Source organism: Rhinopithecus bieti, unplaced genomic scaffold (assembly GCF_001698545.2).
Source record: "Rhinopithecus bieti isolate Rb0 unplaced genomic scaffold, ASM169854v2 scaffold_4758, whole genome shotgun sequence".
In the NCBI taxonomy this organism is placed as follows: Eukaryota; Metazoa; Chordata; class Mammalia; order Primates; family Cercopithecidae; genus Rhinopithecus; species Rhinopithecus bieti.
Window position 1 is genome coordinate 16,054 of NW_016804504.1, and position 22,086 is coordinate 38,139.

The window sequence follows — 22,086 nt, forward strand, 5'->3', positions numbered from 1 at the left end:
GATCTCCTGACCTCGTGATCCGCCCGTCTCGGCCTCCCAAAGTGCTGGGATTACAGGCTTGAGCCACCGCGCCCGGCCGAAATAATTCTTTTCTAGTGATCTTTTAAAGCATGAGACCTCATACATCATTTAAAACAATTTGTACTGCATTTTACACATGACAGAGTTCTAAGGTAACAGCCCTTGTCTAAGACTAAAGTTACAGTCCTCCCTTTGTATCTGAGGGGGTTGCAGGACCCTCCTGTGAATACCCAAATCCTTGGATGTCCAAGTCCCTCATGAAATGTAGTATTTGCATATAACCTATACACATCCTCCCCTGTACTTTATCTCTAGATTACTTACAATGCTTAATACAATGTAAATGCCATGAAATCAGTTGTTCAACTATATTTTAAATTTTGTATTTTTTTTCCTTTTTTTGCAACAGTCTTGCTCTGTTGCCCAGACTGAAGTGCAGTACAGTGATCACACCTCACTGCACCTTTAACCTCCCAGGCTCAAGCTGTCCTCCTGCCTCAGCCTCCCAAAGTGTTGGAATTACAGGCATGAGTCATCACACCTGGCCACTATTTTTTATTGGTCTTAAATTTTTGATTTAAAAATTTTAATCTAGGTTGGTTGAATCTGGACTGGAACCCAAGGATACGTTTGTTGAGCCTACTGTATTTACTTTGGAATAAAACTAGAATGCTTAAATACTTTATTTGGCTGGGTGTGGTGGCTCACGCCTGTAATGCTAGCACTTTGAGAGGCCAAGGCGGGTGAATCACTTGAGGTCAGGAGTTCGAGACGAGCCTGGCCAACATGGCAAAACCCTGACTCTACAAAAAAATCCAAAAATAAGCCAGGTGTGATGGCACGTGCCTATAGTCTTGGCTATTCAGGAGGCTGAGACACAAGAATCGCTTAAACCGGGGAGGTGGAGGTTGCAGTGAGCCGAGATAGCGCCATTGCACTCCAGCCTTGGTGACAGAGCAAAACTGTCTCACCAAAAAAAAAAAAAAAAAAAAAAGGGGGTGTGGTGGCTCATGCTGTAATCCCAGCGCTTTGGGAGTCTGAGGCAGGTAGATCATTTGAAGTCAGGAGTTCAAGACCAGCCTGGCCAACACAGTGAAACCCCACCTCTACTAAAAATACAAAAATTAGCTGCAAAGTAGTGACGCACGCCTGTAATCCCAGCTACTCCGGAGGCTGAGACAGGATAATCGCTTGAACCCAGGAGGCAGAGGCTGGTGAGCCGAGATCACGCCACTGCACTCCAGTCTGGGTGACAGAGTAAGAACCTGGCCCGCCCACCGCCCCCCACCAAAAAGAAAAGAAAACTTGATTACATATTATAGTTATAGATATAAAACTTTTAAAATGAGTTCCTTTTTGCACATGCCTTTCAGGTCTCAGTCAGAGACTTGAGTTATTTTATTATTATTATTTTTTTGGAGATAGGGTCTTGCTGCAGTCTGAACCCCCTCAGGCTAAGGTGATCTTTCTGTCTTAGCCTCCCTAGTGGTTGGGACTACAGATGTGTGCCACCACACTTGGTTATTTTTTTTGGAGTTTTTTGTACAGTCGAGGTCTCACTATGTTGCCCAGGCTGATCTCAAACTCGTGGGCTCAAGTGATCCTCCCCCCTTGGCCTCTAAAGTAGCTGGGACTATAGGGGTGTGTGCCACCATAACCAGCTAATTTTTTAAAATTTTAATTAGAGACCATGCCTTACTACATTGCTTAGATGGGTCTTGAATTCCTGGTCTGAAGCGATCTCCCTCTTGGCTTCCCAAATTGCTCACATTACATGCGTGAGCCACTGTGCCCAGCCTATACTTACATTTTTTGAAGAAAGGGAGACTTTATATTTCATGATTGGGTCTAAATCATGTGGTTTCAATTGCCTAATTGTTATTCTAAAATGTCTCAAATGTTCTTGTTATGTGCCTCTTTTAATTTTGAAGTTATTCAGTGAAACCTTTGAGCAGGCCTAGGTATCTAATACTTAGGCAGGGATTATCAGCAGTTTGTGGCCTCTCCATCACTGACGGGCAGCTCTTCTGTATTCTATTAGATTCCTCCCCCCTGCCCCTGAAAACTCACAGGGCTAAATCTATTTTTGTGAAGATGCAAAATCTGTTTCTGATTTTGTAGCAATATATACTCTGGCATGTTAGGCACTCACTTGTTGACTTGAGTTTTTCCGCAAAACTAGTTTGTGTGTGTGTGGGGTAATAGAGTGTTAGGTAGCTTTCAGAATACATAGGATTTTAAGTGAGAAAGATTCCAAGCAAGTCTAATGAATTAGATAATTTACTTAATTAGTAAATTATATAATCAGTATGCTTTATAGTAATATTGTGAGTTAGATCCTGTTTCTGATATGTACATACCATATTGTATAGGAGCTATTAATTTGGAGAGCATATACAGTGAGTCCATGCCTTTTTCCTGCCATCAGCATTATACCAAAATTCTGCCATGGTTTTTAAACTTTGATTCTGAGTAAGTTTCTTACCCTAATAACATAACTATATTTGTGTTTGTCTTCATAAATATGCACTATGATAGCAGCTTGCTTACGTTTTAAAATGACTTGAATGCGACTTTAAAATTATTCTAGAATTTCTGTGCTTCAATATTAATGCCAGAAGACTTCAAAGGAGTCTTAATGATACCTTTCTTGGAATTGTTTATTTGTAGGTAACTGCCTTTAAGGAAACTTGACCAAATATTAACTAAGTTATGTATTTCCTTTTGGCAACAGTTGTGACTTCTCACCAGGAGATTTGGTTTGGGCCAAGATGGAGGGTTACCCCTGGTGGCCTTGTCTGGTTTACAACCACCCCTTTGATGGAACATTCATCCGCGAGAAAGGGAAATCAGTCCGTGTTCATGTACAGTTTTTTGATGACAGCCCAACACGGGGCTGGGTTAGCAAAAGACTTTTAAAGCCATATACAGGTAAGAGTCACTACTGCTGTGTGTGTGTGTGTGAGAGAGAGAGAGAGAGAGAGAGAGACTTTTTTCCATATGGTGCAATTAAGTGTATTTTACCCCAGTAAATTGCAAGGGTGGTAGTTGTGAAAGCTTCTGGCATGGAAAAGGGATATAACGTGGTCTTTAGCTGTTTTGTTTTGTAGAATGGAATTTTTATTTCTGTCCTTTGAGTGACTTACAGCAGTATTATACCCTTAATATAATAAGGGTAAACTAAACTGTCCCCCCATCTTGAAGAGTCCAAGAGAAAGTTAATGTCATCAGGATACATAGCCTATAGATTAGCGACATTCTCTAGGAAAGATGGAGATGCACACTACCTGGCCTCCAAACTACTCACTCATGAACACATCTGAGTTGAATTTCACACCGAACTCCTGGAACCATAACTTTCTTTTCCCAGGTCTAGTCTTATTTATCACAGACGTCAACAGCCCTGCACGTTTAGCTTCACTTGGGCTAGGTGCACCCCATCATCTCTTGCACAAATTCTCTTTTTTTTTTTTTTTGGAGACAGAGTCTCACTCTGTTGCCCAGGCTGGAGTGCAGCGGCACGATATCAGCCCACTGCAACCTCTGCCTCTGGGTTCAAGAGTTTCTCCTACCTCAGCCTCCCGAGTAGCTTGGGATTATAGGCACATGCCATGTCGCCTGGCTATTTTTTTTTTTTTTTGAGATGGCGTTTTGTTCTTTTGGCCCAGGCTGGAGTGCAATGGTGCAATCTCAGCTCACTGCAACCTCCACTTCCTGGGTTCAAGTGATTCTCCTGCCTCAGCCTCCCGAGTAGCTGGGATTACAGGTGCACGCCACCATGCCCAGCTAAATTTTTGTATTTTTAGTAGAGACGGGGTTTCACCATGTTGGCCAAGCTGGTCTTGAACTCCTCACCTCCAGTAGTCCACCCACTTCCCCCTCCCAGAGTGCTGGGATTATAGGCGTGAGCCACTGTGCCTGGCTGCCCAGCTAATTTTTGTATTTTTAGTAGAGATGGGTTTTCACCATGTTGGCCAGGCTGGTCTCCAACTTCTGACCTCAGGTGATCTGCGACTTCGGCCTCCCAAGAGTCTCCAGTCTAGTACGTTGTTGAACTCAGTATTGTAAAATCCGAACAAGGGTCAGTTTCCCACATAACTGGGAAATTCCCAGAATCATACTCTTTCATCATAGTGCTCATCCTACAAAAAAGGGTTGGGGGCATTTTGTCTAAAATTAAATCTAAATGGTGATCTGACATACAGGTGGAAAGAGGTTTGGGAAGTTTTGTTCTCTCTTCTACCAATTTGTCATATAATCTTGGCCAAGCAAAGTAACTTGTTTTTTCTTTTAATCTTTTTAAAAGAAATAGAGACAGAGTTTTGCCATTTTGCCCAAGCTGGTCTCAAACTCCTGCCTGAGCTCAAGCAGTCCGCCCACCTCAGCCTCCCAAAGTGCTAAGACTGTAGGCATGAGCCACCATGCCCCCGGGCTCAGCCAACTTTTTCGTTTTGTTTTCAATAGATGGGGGTCTCACTTGGTCACCTAGCCTGGAGTATAGTGTTGGGATCATAGCTCACTGGAGCCTTGAACTCCTGGGCTCAAGTGATTCCCCCCTGCTTTAGCCTCCTCAGTAACTGGGACTAGAGGTATCTGCCACCACACCTGGCTAATTTTTAAATAGGTTTTTTTTTTTTTTTTTTTTTTAAGAGATGAAGGTCTTGCTATGTTTTCCAGGGTGGTCTTGAATTCGTAGCCTCCAGTGATCCTCCTGCATCAGATTCCCAAGTAGTTGGGTGATCTGGCTAAAGTAACTTATTTTCTGATACTGTTTACTTGTATTTAAAATGAATCTCATTGGGGTTGCATTGAGGCTCGGCATAGTGGCTCACACCTGTAATCCCAGCACTTTGGAAGGCCAAGGCGGGCAGATGACCTGAGGTCAGGAGTTTGAGACTAGCCTGGCAAACATGGTGAAACCCCGTCTCTACTAAAAATACAAAAATTAGCTGGGCGTGGTGGCACATGCCTGTAATCCCAGCTACTTGGGAGGCTGAGGCAAGAGAATCGCTTGAACCCAGGAGATGGAGGTTGCAGTGAGTCGAGATCACACCACTGCACTCCAATCTGGGCGACAGAGTGAGACTCCGTCTTTAAAAAAAAAAAAAATGCCAGATGCGGTGGCTCACACCTGTAATCCCAGCACTTTGGGAGGCCCAGGCGGGTGGATCATGAGGTCAGATGTTGAAGACCAGCCTGACCAAGATGGTGAAATGCCGTGTCTACTAAAAATACAAAAATAAGCTGTAATCCCAGCTACTCGCGAAGCTGAGGCAGAGAATTGCTTACACCTGGTAGGTGGAGGTTGCAGTGAGCCGAGATCGTGCCACTGCACTCCAGCCTGGGCAACAGAGTGAGACTTCATCTCAAAAATAAATAAAATAAAATAATAAATGAATAAAATGATCTCTCATTGAACCAGTTGATATGTGAAGTTTCTTCTAGGACCAATTTTGAGATTTAAAAAAGTATTTGGCAGAACGACTTTTATTTTTTTTTTGCAACAGAGTCCCGCTTTATCACCCAGGCTGGAGTGGAATAGCACAATCTCAGCTCACTACAATCTCTGCCTCCTGGGTTCAAGCGATTCTCCTGCCTCTGCCTCCTGAGTAGCTGTGAATACGGGTGCCCACCACCAGGCCCTGATAATTTTTGTATATTTTAGTAGAGTTGGGGTTTCACCATGTTGGCCAGGCTGGTCTCTAACTCCTGACCTTAAGTGATCCGCCCACCTTAGCCTCCCAAAGTGCTGGGATTACAGGCGTGAGCCACTGGGCCGGCCCAGAATGACTTTAAAAAGAGATAAATAAGGCCAGGTGTGGTGGCTCATGCCTGTAATCCCAGCACTTTGGGAGACTGAGGTGGGCAGATGACCTGAGGTCAGGAGTTAGAGACCAGCCTGGCCAAACATGGTGAAACCCCGTCTCTACTAAAATACAAAAATTAGCCGGGCATTGTGGCGCATGCCTGTAATCTCAGCTACTCAGGAGGCTGAGGCAGGAGAATTGCTTGAACCCGGGAGGCAGTTTCTTTTTTCTTTTTTTGAGACGGAGTCTCACGTTGTCACCCAGGCTGGAGTGCAATGGTGCAATCTTGGCTCAATGCAACCTCTGTCTCCTGGGTTCAAGTGATCCTCCTGCCTCAGTCTCCCTAGTAGCTGAGACTACAGGTATGCACTACCACTCCTGGTTAATTTTTGTATTTTAAGGAGAGACGGATGTCACCATGTTGACCAGGCTGGTTTTGAACCCCTGACCTTAAGTGATCCACTCGCCTTGGCCTCCCAAAATGCTGGGATTACAGGTGTGAGCCACCACGCCCAGCCCTAAAGTTGTATTTTGGTGGAACGAACTGTTTTGAGAAATAAATTTTAACGCATTGAGTCTGAACGGGCTACCTTTTCAAAATGTGAAGGCCCCTTAAAGTAGCACATTGGTTGGTTATTCTTTTATGTATTTAGATATATCTGATCTAGTTGTCTTTGGGACAGACTCATTATCATAGCTGCATGTAACTGACAGTGTAGTCTTTGTCTTCCTGAAGTGTTTTTTTGTTTGTTTTTATTTTTTATTTTATTTTTATTTTTGAGATGGAGTCTTGCTCTGTTGCCCAGGCTGGGATGCAGTGGTGCGATCTTGCCTCACTGCAACCTCCGCCTCCTGAGTTCAAGTGATTCTCCTGCTTCAGCCTCCCGAGTAGCTGGGACTACAGGCATGTGCCACCATGCCCAGCTAATTTTTTGTATTTTTAGTAGAGATGGGGTTTCACCGTATTGGTCAGGCTGGTCTTGCACTCCTGACCTCATGATCTGTCCACCTTGGCTTCCCAAAGTGCTGGGATTACAGGTATGAGCCATTGTGCCCAGCCAGTAAGTTTTTTTTTTTTTTTTTTTTTGAGACGGAGTCTTGCTCTGCCACCCAGGCTGGAGTGCAGTGGCCGGATCTCAGCTCACTGCAAGCTCCGCCTCCCGGGTTTACGCCATTCTCCTGCCTCAGCCTCCCGAGTAGCTGGGACTAGAGTAGCTGGGACTACAGGCGCCCGCCTCGTTGCCCGGCTAGTTTTTTGTATTTTTAAGTAGAGACAGGGTTTCACCGTATTAGCCAGGATGGTCTCGATCTCCTGACCTCGTGATCCGCTCGTCTCGGCCTCCCAAAGTGCTGGGATTACAGGCTTCAGCCACCGTGCCCGGCCAAGCCAGTAAGTTTTAAAGAAAGGTTCTCAAACCCCTTTTAAATCTTCTGCCTCACTTGAAGAGGTATACCCTACCTGTTTTGGGCTGTACACCCAGGTCATTAGAAGAGAGACTAAGTAGTCCTGGATGATCCCATAGGGCACCTTCAGGGAAGTAAAATTGGTGATTTTAGTTTCACCAGTAGTTTTTCCCTCAATATGTATTCCTTGTATGCTTTATTGATCTATCTATATCAATAGAAATTAATGGGGCATTACAAATTATACTTAATTGTTGTCATTCTTGTTCATTAGGGCAAATGTTGTAGGTTGAGTCAAGTGTCCACAAGTTATTTTGTGTGTGTGTATGTATATATATATATATATATATACATACACACACACACATAATTTTTTTTTTTCCATTGAGACAGGGTCTTGCACTGTTGCCCAGGCTGGAGTGCAGTGGTGTAGTCTCAGCTCACTGCAACCTCTGCCTCCCAGGTTTAAGTGTTTCTTCCACCTCAGCCTCCCAAGTAGCTGGGACTACAGGTGCATACCACCACCTTCGGCTAATTTTTCTATTTTTTTGGTAGAGATGGGGTTTCACCACATTACCCAGGCTGGTCTCGAATTCCTGACCTCAAGTAGTCTGCCCCCCTAAGCCTCCCAAAATGCTGGATTACAGGCGTGAGCCACCGTGCCTGGCATATATATATTTTAAGATAGAGATGGAGTTTGCTATGTTGCTCAGGCTGGTCTTGAACTGCTGGGATTACAGGAGTGAGCCCCTGTACCCAGCCCTTATTATTTATAAATACATTTCTTTCTAGGTTCAAAATCAAAGGAAGCCCAGAAGGGAGGTCATTTTTACAGTGCAAAGCCTGAAATACTGAGAGCAATGCAACGTGCAGATGAAGCCTTAAATAAAGACAAGATTAAGAGGCTTGAATTGGCAGTTTGTGATGAGCCCTCAGAGCCAGAAGAGGAAGAAGAGATGGAGGTGGGACATTACAAGCATTCAGTTGTTATTTATGTTAGGGTGATGGGGGAAGAAAGGGGGAGGGTGGATTAACAAGATTGTTTTATATATGTGTGTATATATGTATTTTTTTTATTTTTTAAATTTATTTTTATTATTTATTTATTTATTTATTTATTTTTTGAGATGGAGTCTCACTTTGCCACCCAGGCTGAAGTGCAGTGGCATGATTTAGGCTCACTGCAACTTCCATCTCCCTGGCTTCAGCGATTTTCCAGCCTCAGCCTCCCAAGTGGCTGGGATTACAGGCACACATGACCATGCCTGGCTAATTTTTGTATTTTTAGTAGAAACGGGGTTTCACCATATTGGCCAGGCTGGTCTCGAATTCCTGACCTTGGGATCTGCCCGCCTCGGCCTACCAAAGTGCTGGGATTACAGGCATGAGCCACTGCACCCAGCTGTATTATTTTATTATACATACATGCATACTTCTGTACTTTCCTGGACTGTAGGATAAGTTAGGTTACTTAGAATCTCAATAGCTAGCATCCTTTTTACTTAGTTTTCAAACCTACTGGGAGGGTAAGCAAGAAGTAGTACCATTTTGGTAAGAAATAGAGAGCTTGGGACAGTAAAGATGGAGTAATACATGTATAAGGGTATAGTCAGGCCCTAGAAATTAATTATCCAGTTTTATGCTTTTTATAAAAAAAATTGAGATGGGGTCTTGCTATGTTACCCAGGCTGGTCTCAAACTCTCGAGTTCAAGGGATATGCTGCCTTGGCCTCCCAAAGTGCTGGGATTACAGGCATGAGCCCCAGTGCCCAGCCCCAGCTTTATGCTTTTAATTCTAAAACTTTTTTTGTTGTATTTTGCATTGGTAAGAATAGATGTTAAATAAACCTTGAAATACAACCTTGGGTCAAACCTTAATGGTCATGGATAAAGTGAATTAAAACTTGTTAGGAGCCAGGTGTGGTGGTTAATGCCTGTAATCTCAGCACTTTAGGAAGCTGAGGCAGGTGGATGTCTTGAGGACAGGAGTTCAAGACCAGCCTGGCCAACACAGAGTTTACAACACAACTCTGTTTCTGTAAAAAATACAAAAATTAGCTGGGCGTGGTGGCACACACCTGTAGTCCCAATTACTTAGGAGGCTGAGGCATGAGAATTGCTTGAACTTGGGAGGCAGAGGTTGTAGTGAGCCAAGATCGCACCAGTGCATTCCAGCCAGGGTAACAGAGCAAGAAGACTCTGTCACCAAAAAAAAAAAAAAAAAGTTACGGAAGTGAAAAAAATAATTAATTTAGAACAAGCTTGTCCAGTCCGTGACCCAGGACGGCGTTTAAATTGTCCCAACACAAATTCGTAAACTTTCTTAAAACATTTTGTGATTTTTTGTTGTTGTTTAGCTCATCAGCTATCGTTAGCGTTAGTGTATTTTATGTGTGGCCCAGGGAAGCCGAAAAATCATTATTTTCTGAACTCCAGTGTGGCCCAGGGAAGCTGAAAGATCATTATTCTCTGATCTATCAAATTAATGAGCTACATCCTAAAAGACATTCATCTCTATAACTAAGCTCAGTTTCAAGTTTTGTTCCTTTTTCAATAGATGAAATAGGGAATAAGCAAGTTGATAAAGTGGATATTTTAATTTTAAGGTTGAAACTTAAGGATCATAACGTTATCAGAGGTTTATAACTGGATGGCAACTACAGAGATCATTTAGCCTAATACTGGTTTAACAAATGAGGGAGATCATAATAGGTGAAGGTGCTAGGCCTGAGTTGAGACAGCCAATTGTGGAAGAGCAAACACTAGAACCAGTGTAAGTTGCTTACTTCTTTCTTACGCTATTAATGAGGACATCACCTCTTGATATTTATGATATATGGTCATGCCAACAGCTTTGTCATAAATAGAACTCCCATGACAGCAATCACTTAATCCTGTTGTTAGAGATGGGGTCTCACTGTGTTGCCAGGCTGACCTTGAACTGTTGGGCTCAGTGATTCTCTCTGCAGGCACCTGCTACTTCGCCTGGTGCAGCACTTTGTGTTTTTTTTTTTCTTTTTTTTTTTAAAGTAGTCAGCATTTAATGAATCTCCCTCCACGTGGCTTCAAGCCACCAGGACACAGGCCCCCCCAACACCCTTAATCTTCTCCTCAGCTCTTCTGCTGAAGAATTTGGCCTTCACGATGACAGGCTGCTTTGGGAGCTTTCCCTTTCCCAGAACTTTGTAGTAGCCCGATCGCACCACATCAATGATGGGAACAGCCCCAGTCTTGTTTTTAGCAGCATTCACCCGTGTCTGCTAACTGACCAAAGTCCACAATTTGTCAAGGTTGACAGTTGGGCAGAAGCTCTGGTTCCTCTTTAAGTGGTAATGCCTCATACCAACTTTACCAGAGTAGCCTGGGTGGTATTTGTTGAAGTTGATCCGGTGGTGATGCAGACCACCAGCATTACCGCAGCCTCCGGGGTGCTTCTGGTGCTTGCCTATGCCGCCGTGTCTCACGTGGCCCCGAAGTTTCCAGGTCTTCCTCAGTCTGGATGGCATGTCGGCAGCCCAGACGAAAAAGTCACTTTGTGTTTTTGAACATAACCTCAAGATGTTATCGTCTTCATAGTAAAACAAAAGATGAGGTTTAGAACTGGATCATTCTGCCTTCTCTTCTTACCTCCTCCCAGTTCAAAATGCTTGCATCTCTTAATAGCATTCCCTTGGAATTGCGCTTGAACTCAAACTCAAGCCTCAGCGCAATCTTTTTTGTAGTTTTAGTCTCTTAGCCAGAGAGTTGACTTACCCCCATACCCACTCTTGATTCCTTCATAATGCTGCTTTCAGTGGGCAGAGAATCCTTACCCTTCTTGTATTATGTCACTTTGTGGGGTGGGGTTGGCGCCTGCCACACTTACAGCAAGTCCAGAGAGTTTTTTTCCACCATGTTTGCAGGAGAACTATTGGCATGGAAAATGACAATTGTTTTATTTATTTATTTATTTTTTTGAGACGGAGTCTCGCTCAGTCGCCCAGGTTGGAGTGCAGTGGCGCGATCCCGGCTCACTGCAAGCTCCGCCTCCCGGGTTCACCCCATTCTCCTGCCTCAGCCTCCCAAGCAGCTGGGACTACAAGCGCTCGCCGCCATGCCCGGCTAATTTTTTTTGCATTTTTAGTAGAGACGGGGTTTCACTGTGTTAGCCAGGATGGTCTCGATCTCCTGACCTTGGGATCCGCCCGTCTCGGCCTCCCAAAATGCTGGGATTACAGGCTTGAGCCACTGCGCCCGGTCTGACAATTGTTTTAATGTCAGGTGAAACTGAAGTTGATGTTCATTGAGAAGTTTCTAATTTCTGGAGGTGGGTTCTTTTTTTGGTATATGAAGTTGCAGCATATTAAGAGAATTTACAGTAGTACAGATGGCTCCACAACTTATGATGGGGTTACATAAACTAAAAATGTGTTTAATACACCTACCCCACCAAATATTGTAGCTTGGGCTTAGCCTAACCTATCTCAGACAAGCTCAGAACACTTAAATGTTAGCCTAAAGTTGGGCAAGATCATGTAACACAAAGCCTATTTTATAACAAGGAATTGACCATGTCATGTAATTTATCGAATACTGTACTAAAAATGAAAAACAGTGGCTGCATGGGTACCATTATAAAGTCAAAAAATCATAAGTCTAACTGTCTATATTATGGTTTTCCAAATTTTGATTTGTTTTTAAATACTCTTTCCTTGCCTGGCAGGTAGGCACAACTTATGTAACAGATAAGAGTGAAGAAGATAATGAAATTGAGAGTGAAGAGGAAGTACAGCCTAAGACACAAGGATCTAGGCGAAGTAGCCGCCAAATAAAAAAACGAAGGGTCATATCAGACTCTGAGAGTGACATTGGTGGCTCTGATGTGGAATTTAAGCCAGACACTAAGGAGGAAGGAAGCAGTGATGAAATAAGCAGTGGAATGGGGGATAGTGAGAGTGAAGGCCCGAACAGCCCTGTCAAAGTTGCTCGAAAGCGGAAGAGAGTGGTCACTGGAAATGGCTCTCTTAAAAGGAAAAGTTCTAGGAAGGAAATGCCCTCAGCTACCAAACGAGCAACTGGCATTTCATCAGAAACCAAGAATACTTTGAGTGCTTTCTCTGCCCCTCAAAATTCTGAATCCCAAGCCCACGTTAGTGGAGGTGGTGATGACAGTAGTCGCCCTACTGTTTGGTATCATGAAACTTTAGAATGGCTTAAGGAGGAAAAGAGAAGAGATGAGCACAGGAGGCGGCCTGATCACCCCGATTTTAATGCATCTACACTCTATGTGCCTGAGGATTTCCTCAATTCCTGTACTCCTGGGATGAGGAAGTGGTGGCAGATTAAGTCTCAGAACTTTGATCTTGTCATCTGTTACAAGGTGGGGAAATTTTATGAACTGTACCACATGGATGCTCTGATTGGAGTCAGTGAACTGGGGCTGGTATTCATGAAAGGCAACTGGGCCCATTCTGGCTTTCCTGAAATTGCATTTGGCCGTTATTCGGACTCCTTGGTGCAGAAGGGCTATAAAGTAGCACGAGTGGAACAGACTGAGACTCCGGAAATGATGGAGGCACGATGCCGAAAGATGGCACATATATCCAAGTATGATAGAGTGGTGAGGAGGGAGATCTGTAGGATCATTACCAAGGGTACACAGACTTACAGTGTGCTGGAAGGTGATCCCTCTGAGAACTACAGTAAGTATCTTCTTAGCCTCAAAGAAAAAGAGGAAGATTCTTCTGGCCATACTCGTGCATATGGTGTGTGCTTTGTTGATACTTCACTGGGAAAGTTTTTCATAGGTCAGTTTTCAGATGATCGCCATTGTTCGAGATTTAGGACTCTAGTGGCACACTATCCCCCAGTACAAGTCTTATTTGAAAAAGGAAATCTCTCAAAGGAAACGAAAACAATTCTAAAGAGTTCATTGTCCTCTTCTCTTCAGGAAGGTCTGATACCTGGCTCCCAGTTTTGGGATGCATCCAAAACTTTGAGAACTCTCCTTGAGGAAGGATATTTTAGGGAAAAGCTAAGTGATGACATTGGGGTGACGTTACCCCAGGTGCTTAAAGGTATGACTTCAGAGTCTGATTCCATTGGGTTGACACCAGGAGAGAAAAGTGAATTGGCCCTCTCTGCTCTAGGTGGTTGTATCTTCTACCTCAAAAAATGCCTTATTGATCAGGAGCTTTTATCAATGGCTAATTTTGAAGAATATATTCCCTTGGATTCTGACATAGTCAGCACTACAAGATCTGGTGCTATCTTCACCAAAGCCTATCAACGAATGGTGCTAGATGCAGTGACATTAAACAACTTGGAGATTTTTCTGAATGGAACAAATGGTTCTACTGAAGGAACCCTGCTAGAGAGGGTTGATACTTGCCATACTCCCTTCGGTAAGCGGCTCCTAAAGCAATGGCTTTGTGCCCCACTCTGTAGCCCTTATGCTATCAATGATCGTCTAGATGCCATAGAAGACCTCATGGTTGTGCCTGACAAAATCTCCGAAGTTGTAGAGCTTCTAAAGAAGCTTCCAGATCTTGAGAGACTACTCAGTAAAATTCATAATGTTGGGTCTCCCTTGAAGAGTCAGAACCATCCAGATAGCAGGGCTATAATGTATGAAGAAACTACATACAGCAAAAAAAAGATCATTGATTTTCTTTCTGCTCTGGAAGGATTCAAAGTAATGTGTAAAATTATAGGGATCATGGAAGAAGTCATTGATGATTTTAAGTCTAAAATCCTTAAGCAGGTCATCTCTCTGCAGACAAAAAATCCTGAAGGCCGTTTTCCTGATTTGACTACAGAACTGAACCGATGGGATACAGCCTTTGACCATGAAAAGGCTCGAAAGACTGGACTTATTACTCCCAAAGCAGGCTTTGACTCTGATTATGACCAAGCTCTTGCTGACATAAGAGAAAATGAACAGAGCCTCCTGGAATACCTAGAGAAACAGCGCAACAGAATTGGCTGTAGGACCATAGTCTATTGGGGGATTGGTAGGAACCGTTACCAGTTGGAAATTCCTGAGAATTTCACCACTCGCAATTTGCCAGAAGAATACGAATTGAAATCTACCAAGAAGGGCTGTAAACGATACTGGACCAAAACTATTGAGAAGAAGTTGGCTAATCTCATAAATGCTGAAGAACGGAGAGATGTATCATTGAAGGACTGCATGCGGCGACTGTTCTATAACTTTGATAAAAATTACAAGGACTGGCAGTCTGCTGTAGAGTGTATCGCAGTGTTGGGTAAGACTCTGAACAAGCTTGTTCCTCAGGCTTGGATACGTAGTGCTCTATGCCAGCTCTGTATTATCCCTAAACATAAGTAACAAAGGTATATATGGTACATATTTTGACATGCATATACATATTTGCATCCTGACTAGGCTGCCCACAGCAATTTAAGTTACTCACCTGAAACTCGTTTTTTTTTTTTTTTGAGACGGAGTCTTGCTCTGTCACCCAGGCTGGAGTGCGGTGGCGTGATCTCGGCTCACTGCAAGCTCCGCCTCCTGGGTTTACGCCATTCTCCTGTCTCAGCCTCCCGAGTAGCTGGGACTACAGGCGCCCGCCACCTCGCCCGGCTAATTTGTTTTTTTGTATTTTTAGTAGAGACGGAGTTTCACCGTGTTAGCCAGGATGGTCTCGATCTCCTGACCTCGTGATCCGCCCGCCTCGGCCTCCCAAAGTGCTGGGATTACAGGCTTGAGTCACCGCGCCCGGCCTGAAACTCGCTTTTATCTTAGTGGCCTTTCTTCAGTCTTGAGATGTGGTCTTGCTCTGTCACCCAGGCTAGAGTATGGTGACACAACCATGGCTACTGCAGCCTTGACCTCCCAGGCTTAAGTGATCTTTCCACCTCAGCCTCCCCAGGAAGCTGAGACTACAGATACGCACCACTAAGCATGGCTCATATTTAAATGTTTGTAGAGACATGGGGTCTCACTGTTTGCCAGGGCTGGTCTTGAACTCCTGGGCTCAAGTGATCCTCCTGCCTCGGCTTCCCAAAGTGCCGAGGTTATAGGCATGACCCATTGCACCTGGCCCTTTCTTCAGTCTTTAATTAAATTGAACAAAAGGTTTTTGTTTTCAGACAGTGTCTTGCTCTGTTACCCAGGACAGACCTCTCATATCTACCTCCTAGGTAGCTAGGATTTATAGGTAAGCACTTGCCTGCCCCGCTTTATTTTTTTGGTGGGGGAAGGGAGATGAAGCTTCCCTATGTTGCCCAGGCTGGTCTCAAATTCCTGACCTCAAGTGATCCTCTAGTCTCCCAAAAGTGCTAGGATTACAGGCATGAGCCACTGGGCCTGGCCAAAGGATTTGTTGTTTTTGAGATGGAGTCTTGTTCTTGCCCAGGCTGGAGTGCAATGGCACAATCTTGGCTCATTACAACTGCCGCCTCCCAGGTTCAAGCGATTCTCCTGTCTCAGCCTCCCAAGTAGCTAAGACTATGGGCATGAGCCACCACGCCCAGCCATTTTTTGTATTTTTAGTAGAGACAGGGTTTTGCCATGTTGGCCCGGCTGGTCTTGAACTCCTTATCTCAGGTGACCTACCTGCCCTGGCCTCCCAAAGTGCTGGGATTACAGGCATGAGCCACCGCACTCGGCCCAAAAGATTTTTAAATGTGTTATACTTCATGAGACAGACTTTATTTTAGATCAAATTTTATTTTTATTTGAGCTTTTTATTATTTGGTGAATACTGTTTCAAGGTGCTTTGTTACACTATCTGTTGATCCATCATTTTAAAATTTCATTTTATTACAACTCCTGTATTTCAGTGAGTCCATCTGCATACAGTTTTAAAAGGTCAGTCATTCCTTTTTTCTGTAGCCAAATTGTCGAAGATTCTTTCCTGCAATTGATTTTTCAAAGCCCTGAGTTAGGAATTTACAATTTGGCAACCATCTCAACTTCATAAATAATTTTGTTCTTTAAATGTCATGGCCAACATTACCTGGAACCATTGCTGTTTTATAGTTTAGGTTTATGTTGTATATGTTTTTTAAATTTTTTAGGGACGGGGTCTTGTTCTTTTCAGACGAGTACAATGGGATGACTAGCTCATAGCAGCCTCGAACTGCTGGGTTCAAGCAATTCTCCTGCTTCAGCCTCCTGAGTAGCTGGGACTACAGGTGGTCATCACCACACCTGGCTGATTTTTGTATTTTTGGTAGAGACAGGGTTTTTACCATGTTGGCCAGGCTAGTCTTGAACTTCTGACCTCAAAGTGATCTGCCCACCTTGATCTCCCAAAGAGCTGGGATCACAGGCATGAGCCACTGCGCCCAGCCCTGTTTTTGTTTTTAAATAACCGTAGTTTACCTGAATTTGTAACACAGTAATACAACACTATTTTGATCTGAACACAAGTATCCAATGGAACAGAATAATATACTTCCTTTTAGTGTGTCGCATTTGGTTACTGGTTAATTTAAAATCCTTCCTCAGCACAGGCGTTCAAAAACCAGTGTTCAGAGATTGTTTTAATATCAGTGTGCCAACTTTGGCACATTCTGCTAAGAGGCTTAAGTGTAGCATGTCTCTGTGCTTTTTTTTTTTTTTTTTGAGATAGAGTCTCTCTGTTGCCCAGGCTGGAGTGCAGTGGTGCGATCTTGGCTCATTGCAGCCTCCACCTCCCAGGTTCAAGTGATTCTCCTGCCTCAGTCTCCTGAATAGCTGGGATTACAGGCATGTGCCACCTGTATTATGTGCCACCTGTATTATATACATATTTGCATCCTGAGTAGGCTGCCCACAGCAGCACCGCTAGTTTTTGTATTTTTAGTAGAGCCAAGGTTTCACCCTGTTGGTCAGGCTGGTCTTGAACTGCTGACCTCGTGATCTGCCTGCCTTGGCCTCCTGAAGTGCTGGGATTACAGGCGTGAACCACCGTGCCTGGCCTCTGCTCTTTTAGCTTTCCCTTGGCACTTCTTTGGTCCAGATGTTAGATGTATTTTGAGGGGGGAGATCTTTAGACTGTAATTGAAAATTCTCTCTTATAATGAAACGTGTTATAATGAAGATCTGTAAAACACTTAGGCTGATAAAACCTCCAAAGATGAAGCCTCACTTGTTACCCTCTTTTTTAACAGACGTCTTACTGTGCCTGGCTAACTACAGTCGAGGGGGTGATGGTCCTATGTGTCGCCCAGTAATTCTGTTGCCAGAAGATACTCCCCCCTTCTTAGAGCTTAAAGGATCACGCCATCCTTGCATTACGAAGACTTTTTTTGGAGATGATTTTATTCCTAATGACATTCTAATAGGCTGTGAGGAAGAGGAGCAGGAAAATGGCAAAGCCTCTTGTGTGCTTGTTACTGGACCAAATATGGGGGGCAAGTCTACACTCATGAGACAGGTAACTGCTTCTTAAGGTTTTGTTATCAGAAAGTCATTTGCGACATTAGGAACAACATACTTATGTGATCATTTTCCAAACACAGTTACATAAAATTCAGCCAGTGACTTAATAGAAAGCAAAGGGAAATACTCCCTGTGTTATAAAAGTGAGTATTTACCTGAAACATCTCTGCTTAATGTTAAGGGGAATATATGTTAAAAAGGGGAAGGAGGTCAGTCATTCAGGTCTTGAGACTCTTTGACTTGAATTCATTTCCTCAGAAGGTAGGTACAATCATAATGAACAAAAATACAAAGGCTGTATGAAAAGATGAAATGTTACAGGTTTATCCTTAAATTAGACTCATTTGCAGAAACGCTTCATGTGAACAGCCTATGGCCAACTTAGGTAAGAGAGCAAATAACAGTTCATGACCTCTAGCAACTGTTGGAAACTGCTCTTTAGGGATGACATGCTGGCCCCTTTTTGTTGCCAAGGCTGAAGTGCAGTGACGCCATCACAGCTCACTGCAGCCTCGACCTCCCAGGTTCAACCCATCCTCCTGCTCCCCAGTAGCTGGGACTATAGATGTGCACCACCATGCCTAGCTCATTTTTTAAGAAAATTCTTATGGCATTATATTTATCTTCCCTTTATAACCAGGGGTTGACCAGCCACAGAACTTGTAAAGTTTTTTTGTATTTTTAAAAGGTTGTAAGAAATGGAAGTAGTAATTGGCTGGTCCCTGCTGCTCTCCTGCATTATAGTATACTTCTGTTCACCTAGTTTGCTAGAGAGAGGCAGTATAATGTGTATAGTGATTTCCAAATTTTTTCTTTAAATCAGAATCACCTGTGACAATGTAAAAAAAAAAAAAGGTGCAGAGATTCCATCCTGAAATGGATTCTCTTGTTTGGAATTGATTCTAGGCATCTCTAGTAGTTTTAAAGAGCTCGTAGGTGATTCTATTCTGGCCAACGTTGAGAATCACTAGGGTAGTGGGTTAGTAAGCAGGCTCTGATGTTTTGAAGGCCAGTGAGGCCCTATGCCTCTTGTCTCTCTCAGCCTCAACTTTCTCTATTTTAGCAAATGGATTTCAGAATAGAACCAACCTACACAGGATTGTGAAAGTTTTTTTAGAGTGCCTAGCTCTTACATAAGGGTTCATAAGAAAGACAAAAGTTTATTGTCTGTAAAACTGTTGCTAACAGTCATAAAAGACCTTTTCCTCCCTCATCCACAGGCTGGCTTATTAGCTGTAATGGCCCAGATGGGTTGTTACGTCCCCGCTGAAGTGTGCAGGCTCACACCAATTGATAGAGTGTTTACTAGACTTGGTGCCTCAGATAGAATAATGTCAGGTGAGTTTTTTATTTCCCACCTGAGTTCTCATTCATTCATTTATATATGGTAAAAGACATTTGCTTCTTGTACATGAGCCTTTTAAATCTAATGTTTGATTTTTCTGGTGTTACTTTAAAAACAACACTTTTTAAGAATTGCATAGTCTCTTTTTTTTTTTTTTTTTTGAGATGGAGTTTCGCTCTTGTTGCCCAAGATGAAGTGCAATGGCATGATCTTGGCTCACTGCAACCTCTGCCTCCAGGTTCGAGTGATTCTCCTGCCTCAGCCTCTCCAGTAGCTGGGATTACAAGCACACGCCATCACACCCAGCTAATTTTTTGTATTTTTAGTAGAAGCGGGGTTTCACCATGTTAGGCTGGTCTCAAACTCCTGACCTCAGGCGATCTGCTTGCCTCGGCCTCCTAAAGTGCTGGGATTACAGGCGTGAGTCACTGTGCCTGGCCAATCACTGTACAGTCTCTTAATGAGATTTAATATTTTATACCAATATGTGTAGCTCATGATAGCTATATAAGCTGAAAGATGAATTTATGTGATTTGCATTTGTGATTTTTTTTTTTTTAGGTGAAAGTACATTTTTTGTTGAATTAAGTGAAACTGCCAGCATACTTACGCATGCAACAGCACATTCTCTGGTGCTTGTGGATGAATTAGGTAAGACATTAAACTTTTCATTTGAAGGCTATCTTACAAACATTTGTCCAAAGAATTTTTCTAGAAGATTATAAATATGACTGTCTTTAGAGCATGCACTCACCATTATGGCACAGACCCATAGTTGCAGATAAAAGGTGATATTGTTAAAGGCTCTTGATTACCCATTAATTACTAGGCCTTACATTGTTCAGTTATAACAAAGCATTTGTTATAATACAGGGATGAGAACACTTAATAGGAGGACTCAGGAAGTTTCTGACCTTGAGCGATACTGTATTTTCTTTAAAAGAAACCTCACTCCCCATGGGCTGCTAAGCAGACTTGTTTAGCTAAACAAGGTCTATTTATAGAATGCTTTTAGACATGGATGTACTAACAGATGCTATTTTTCTGTCCTAGCATTTTTATTTTAATTCCCTTGAGTTACATCCTTATGCATATTTTACTTTAACAGGAAGAGGTACTGCAACATTTGATGGGACAGCAATAGCAAATGCAGTTGTTAAAGAACTTGCTGAGACTATAAAATGTCGTACATTATTTTCAACTCACTACCATTCACTAGTAGAAGATTATTCTCAAAATGTTGCTGTGCGCTTAGGACATATGGTATGTGCAAATAGTTTTTTTCCACAAATTCGGTTTTTTGAGAGGGCCCTTCTGTTGCTAGCACATGTATCGCTAATATTTTTCTTTCTTAAGGCATGCATGGTAGAAAATGAATGTGAAGACCCCAGCCAGGAGACTATTACCTTCCTCTATAAATTCATTAAGGGAGCTTGTCCTAAAAGCTATGGCTTTAATGCAGCAAGGCTTGCTAATCTCCCAGAGGAAGTTATTCAAAAGGGACATAGAAAAGCAAGAGAATTTGAGAAGATGAATCAGTCTCTACGATTATTTCGGTAACTATAATGGAATTATAACTGACCTTAAGTTTCATAAAAACAGTAAAAGCGGGAGGGATGGATGCACTATGAAAACAAAAAAAAAAATTTTTTTTTTTTTAATTTTAAGGGAAGTTTGCCTGGCTAGTGAAAGGTCAACTGTAGATGCTGAAGCTGTCCATAAATTGCTGACTTTGATTAAGGAATTATAGACTACATTGGAAGCTTTGAGTTGACTTCTGACAAACTTGGTAAATTCAGACAACATTATGATCTAATAAACTTTATTTTTTAAAAATGACCATTTTTCCATTTTCTTTCTAGGAAATTAAACCCTTTTAATTCTTATCTACCTTCTACATAATGGTTATTGAATACTCCACAATATATTAAGTCTAGATGTTATGGTACATGCATACACTTTCAGGCTGTTTTATACCCACTGTCACCAATACACATAAATGGGGGAGGGAAAGCTAGGAAACTGTATAGGGCTGTATATATACTTGTCTCAGCTTAATGCAGGAAATTGTTTTAATTTCCAGCAGTTTTGTCTAAACTGTTCAAAAAAAAACTATGAACAGAGTTCAAATACAGGATGTTTTGAAGAGACTTTCTAAAGTGTACTTTAAAACATAGTAGTTTACCTTTCACAAAACTGAGTTACAAGAATACTTTTGTTTTACAGTGCATCCCTTCCTAGGAAGTCTCATTAAAACACTCACTTTTTCTAGGGGTGATTTTGAATGCTGCACAGGGAAGGGAAGAAAATAATAGTCTTAACTTTTCTTAAAGGATACCAGAAACATTGCTGGATATAATTTAAGATTAGTGTTTTCTCTTTCATAGAAAGAACGTACATACTGGGACATGAGTACAGTTTACAGCAAGTCTAGGTGTGCTAACAAAACAGGGCACATTCAAGTACAATAAGATTTTGCTTGAAATTAAAAACAAACTACATGAGATTAAAGCATTAAAATCATATTTCTCAATCTGAATACATGTTAAAAAAAAAATCAAAAGGAACGCAGAAGTGCTAGCTCACATTTTTACCATATTACAAAAGCAATTGGTACCCATGTCCATAAAGGCAGCAACAAAGCTGCTTGTCTACTGAAGATTACTACTGCAAATTGGACTGCATTCAATGCTAGTTGTAAAAACACCAGCTTTTCAGAAGTTGGTATCTGTACAAAATTGCAGCTTATTTTCTTCACTTCTGTCCCTTCAAGTCTTTACACAGTAATGCTAAAACACCCAGCTTTGAGATCCTGAGTCAATATATTGCCACTTTCTTTTTGGTAGCTTGAGCTTCATAGTGTCAACTGACCTTGTGTATCCATTTTTAATACAGTCTCTTCCTGTAGCATGGGCAAATATGTTAAATCTTCTTCCAAAAAAATGTTTTAAGTTATGATGTTACAATGGCAGGACTTTTTCTTTAGGGAAGGAATTCAGTTGTGCTGCAATGTATTAGATTCTATAGGTGGAGCAGAGTCATATAGTGTATCTGTATCATGTGTAGGCTCACCAGCTAATGTACAAGGATTAGACAGTGTTCCAGCACCACAGTCACAGAAAAACCTAAAGCAAAAT

At 42.4% G+C, this 22,086-nt stretch overlaps 2 protein-coding genes and 1 pseudogene across 4 annotated transcripts in view; 1 reads left to right on the forward strand and 2 right to left on the reverse strand.

Moving 5' to 3' along the window:
• The first annotated feature begins 2,755 nt into the window (after positions 1-2,755).
• MSH6 (mutS homolog 6) lies at positions 2,756-20,788 on the forward strand. The gene is made up of 9 exons (XM_017868833.1): positions 2,756-2,952; positions 8,025-8,194; positions 11,935-14,479; positions 17,334-17,599; positions 18,825-18,942; positions 19,511-19,600; positions 20,058-20,212; positions 20,306-20,505; positions 20,618-20,788. Exons 1-9 carry the CDS (start codon positions 2,793-2,795, stop codon positions 20,697-20,699), a joined length of 3,786 nt encoding a protein of 1,261 aa, XP_017724322.1. The 5' UTR covers positions 2,756-2,792; the 3' UTR covers positions 20,700-20,788.
• LOC108527517 (60S ribosomal protein L27a-like) lies at positions 10,250-11,066 on the reverse strand (annotated as a pseudogene). The gene has a single exon (XR_001884837.1). The product of XR_001884837.1 is annotated as a 60S ribosomal protein L27a-like (transcript).
• The window catches only part of FBXO11 (F-box protein 11), a 101,149-nt gene continuing 99,817 nt past the window's right edge, over positions 20,755-22,086 (reverse strand). For both annotated transcript variants that reach the window (XM_017868835.1, XM_017868834.1), the window contains exon 23: positions 20,755-22,074. In XM_017868835.1, coding sequence (XP_017724324.1) covers positions 21,945-22,074 — 130 coding nt within the window. In that variant the 3' untranslated portion in view covers positions 20,755-21,944. The remainder of the gene's footprint in view (positions 22,075-22,086) is intronic.

Bases quoted from the DNA above. Each gene is read 5' to 3' on its own strand.
- MSH6 (XM_017868833.1), top strand. From the start codon at position 2,793: ATGGAGGGTTACCCCTGGTGGCCTTGTCTGGTTTACAACCACCCCTTT. The intron at 20,213-20,305 runs GTATGTGCAAAT...TTCTTTCTTAAG, and splicing joins CTGTGCGCTTAGGACATATG to GCATGCATGGTAGAAAATGA. The intron at 20,506-20,617 runs GTAACTATAATG...TTTAATTTTAAG, and splicing joins CAGTCTCTACGATTATTTCG to GGAAGTTTGCCTGGCTAGTG.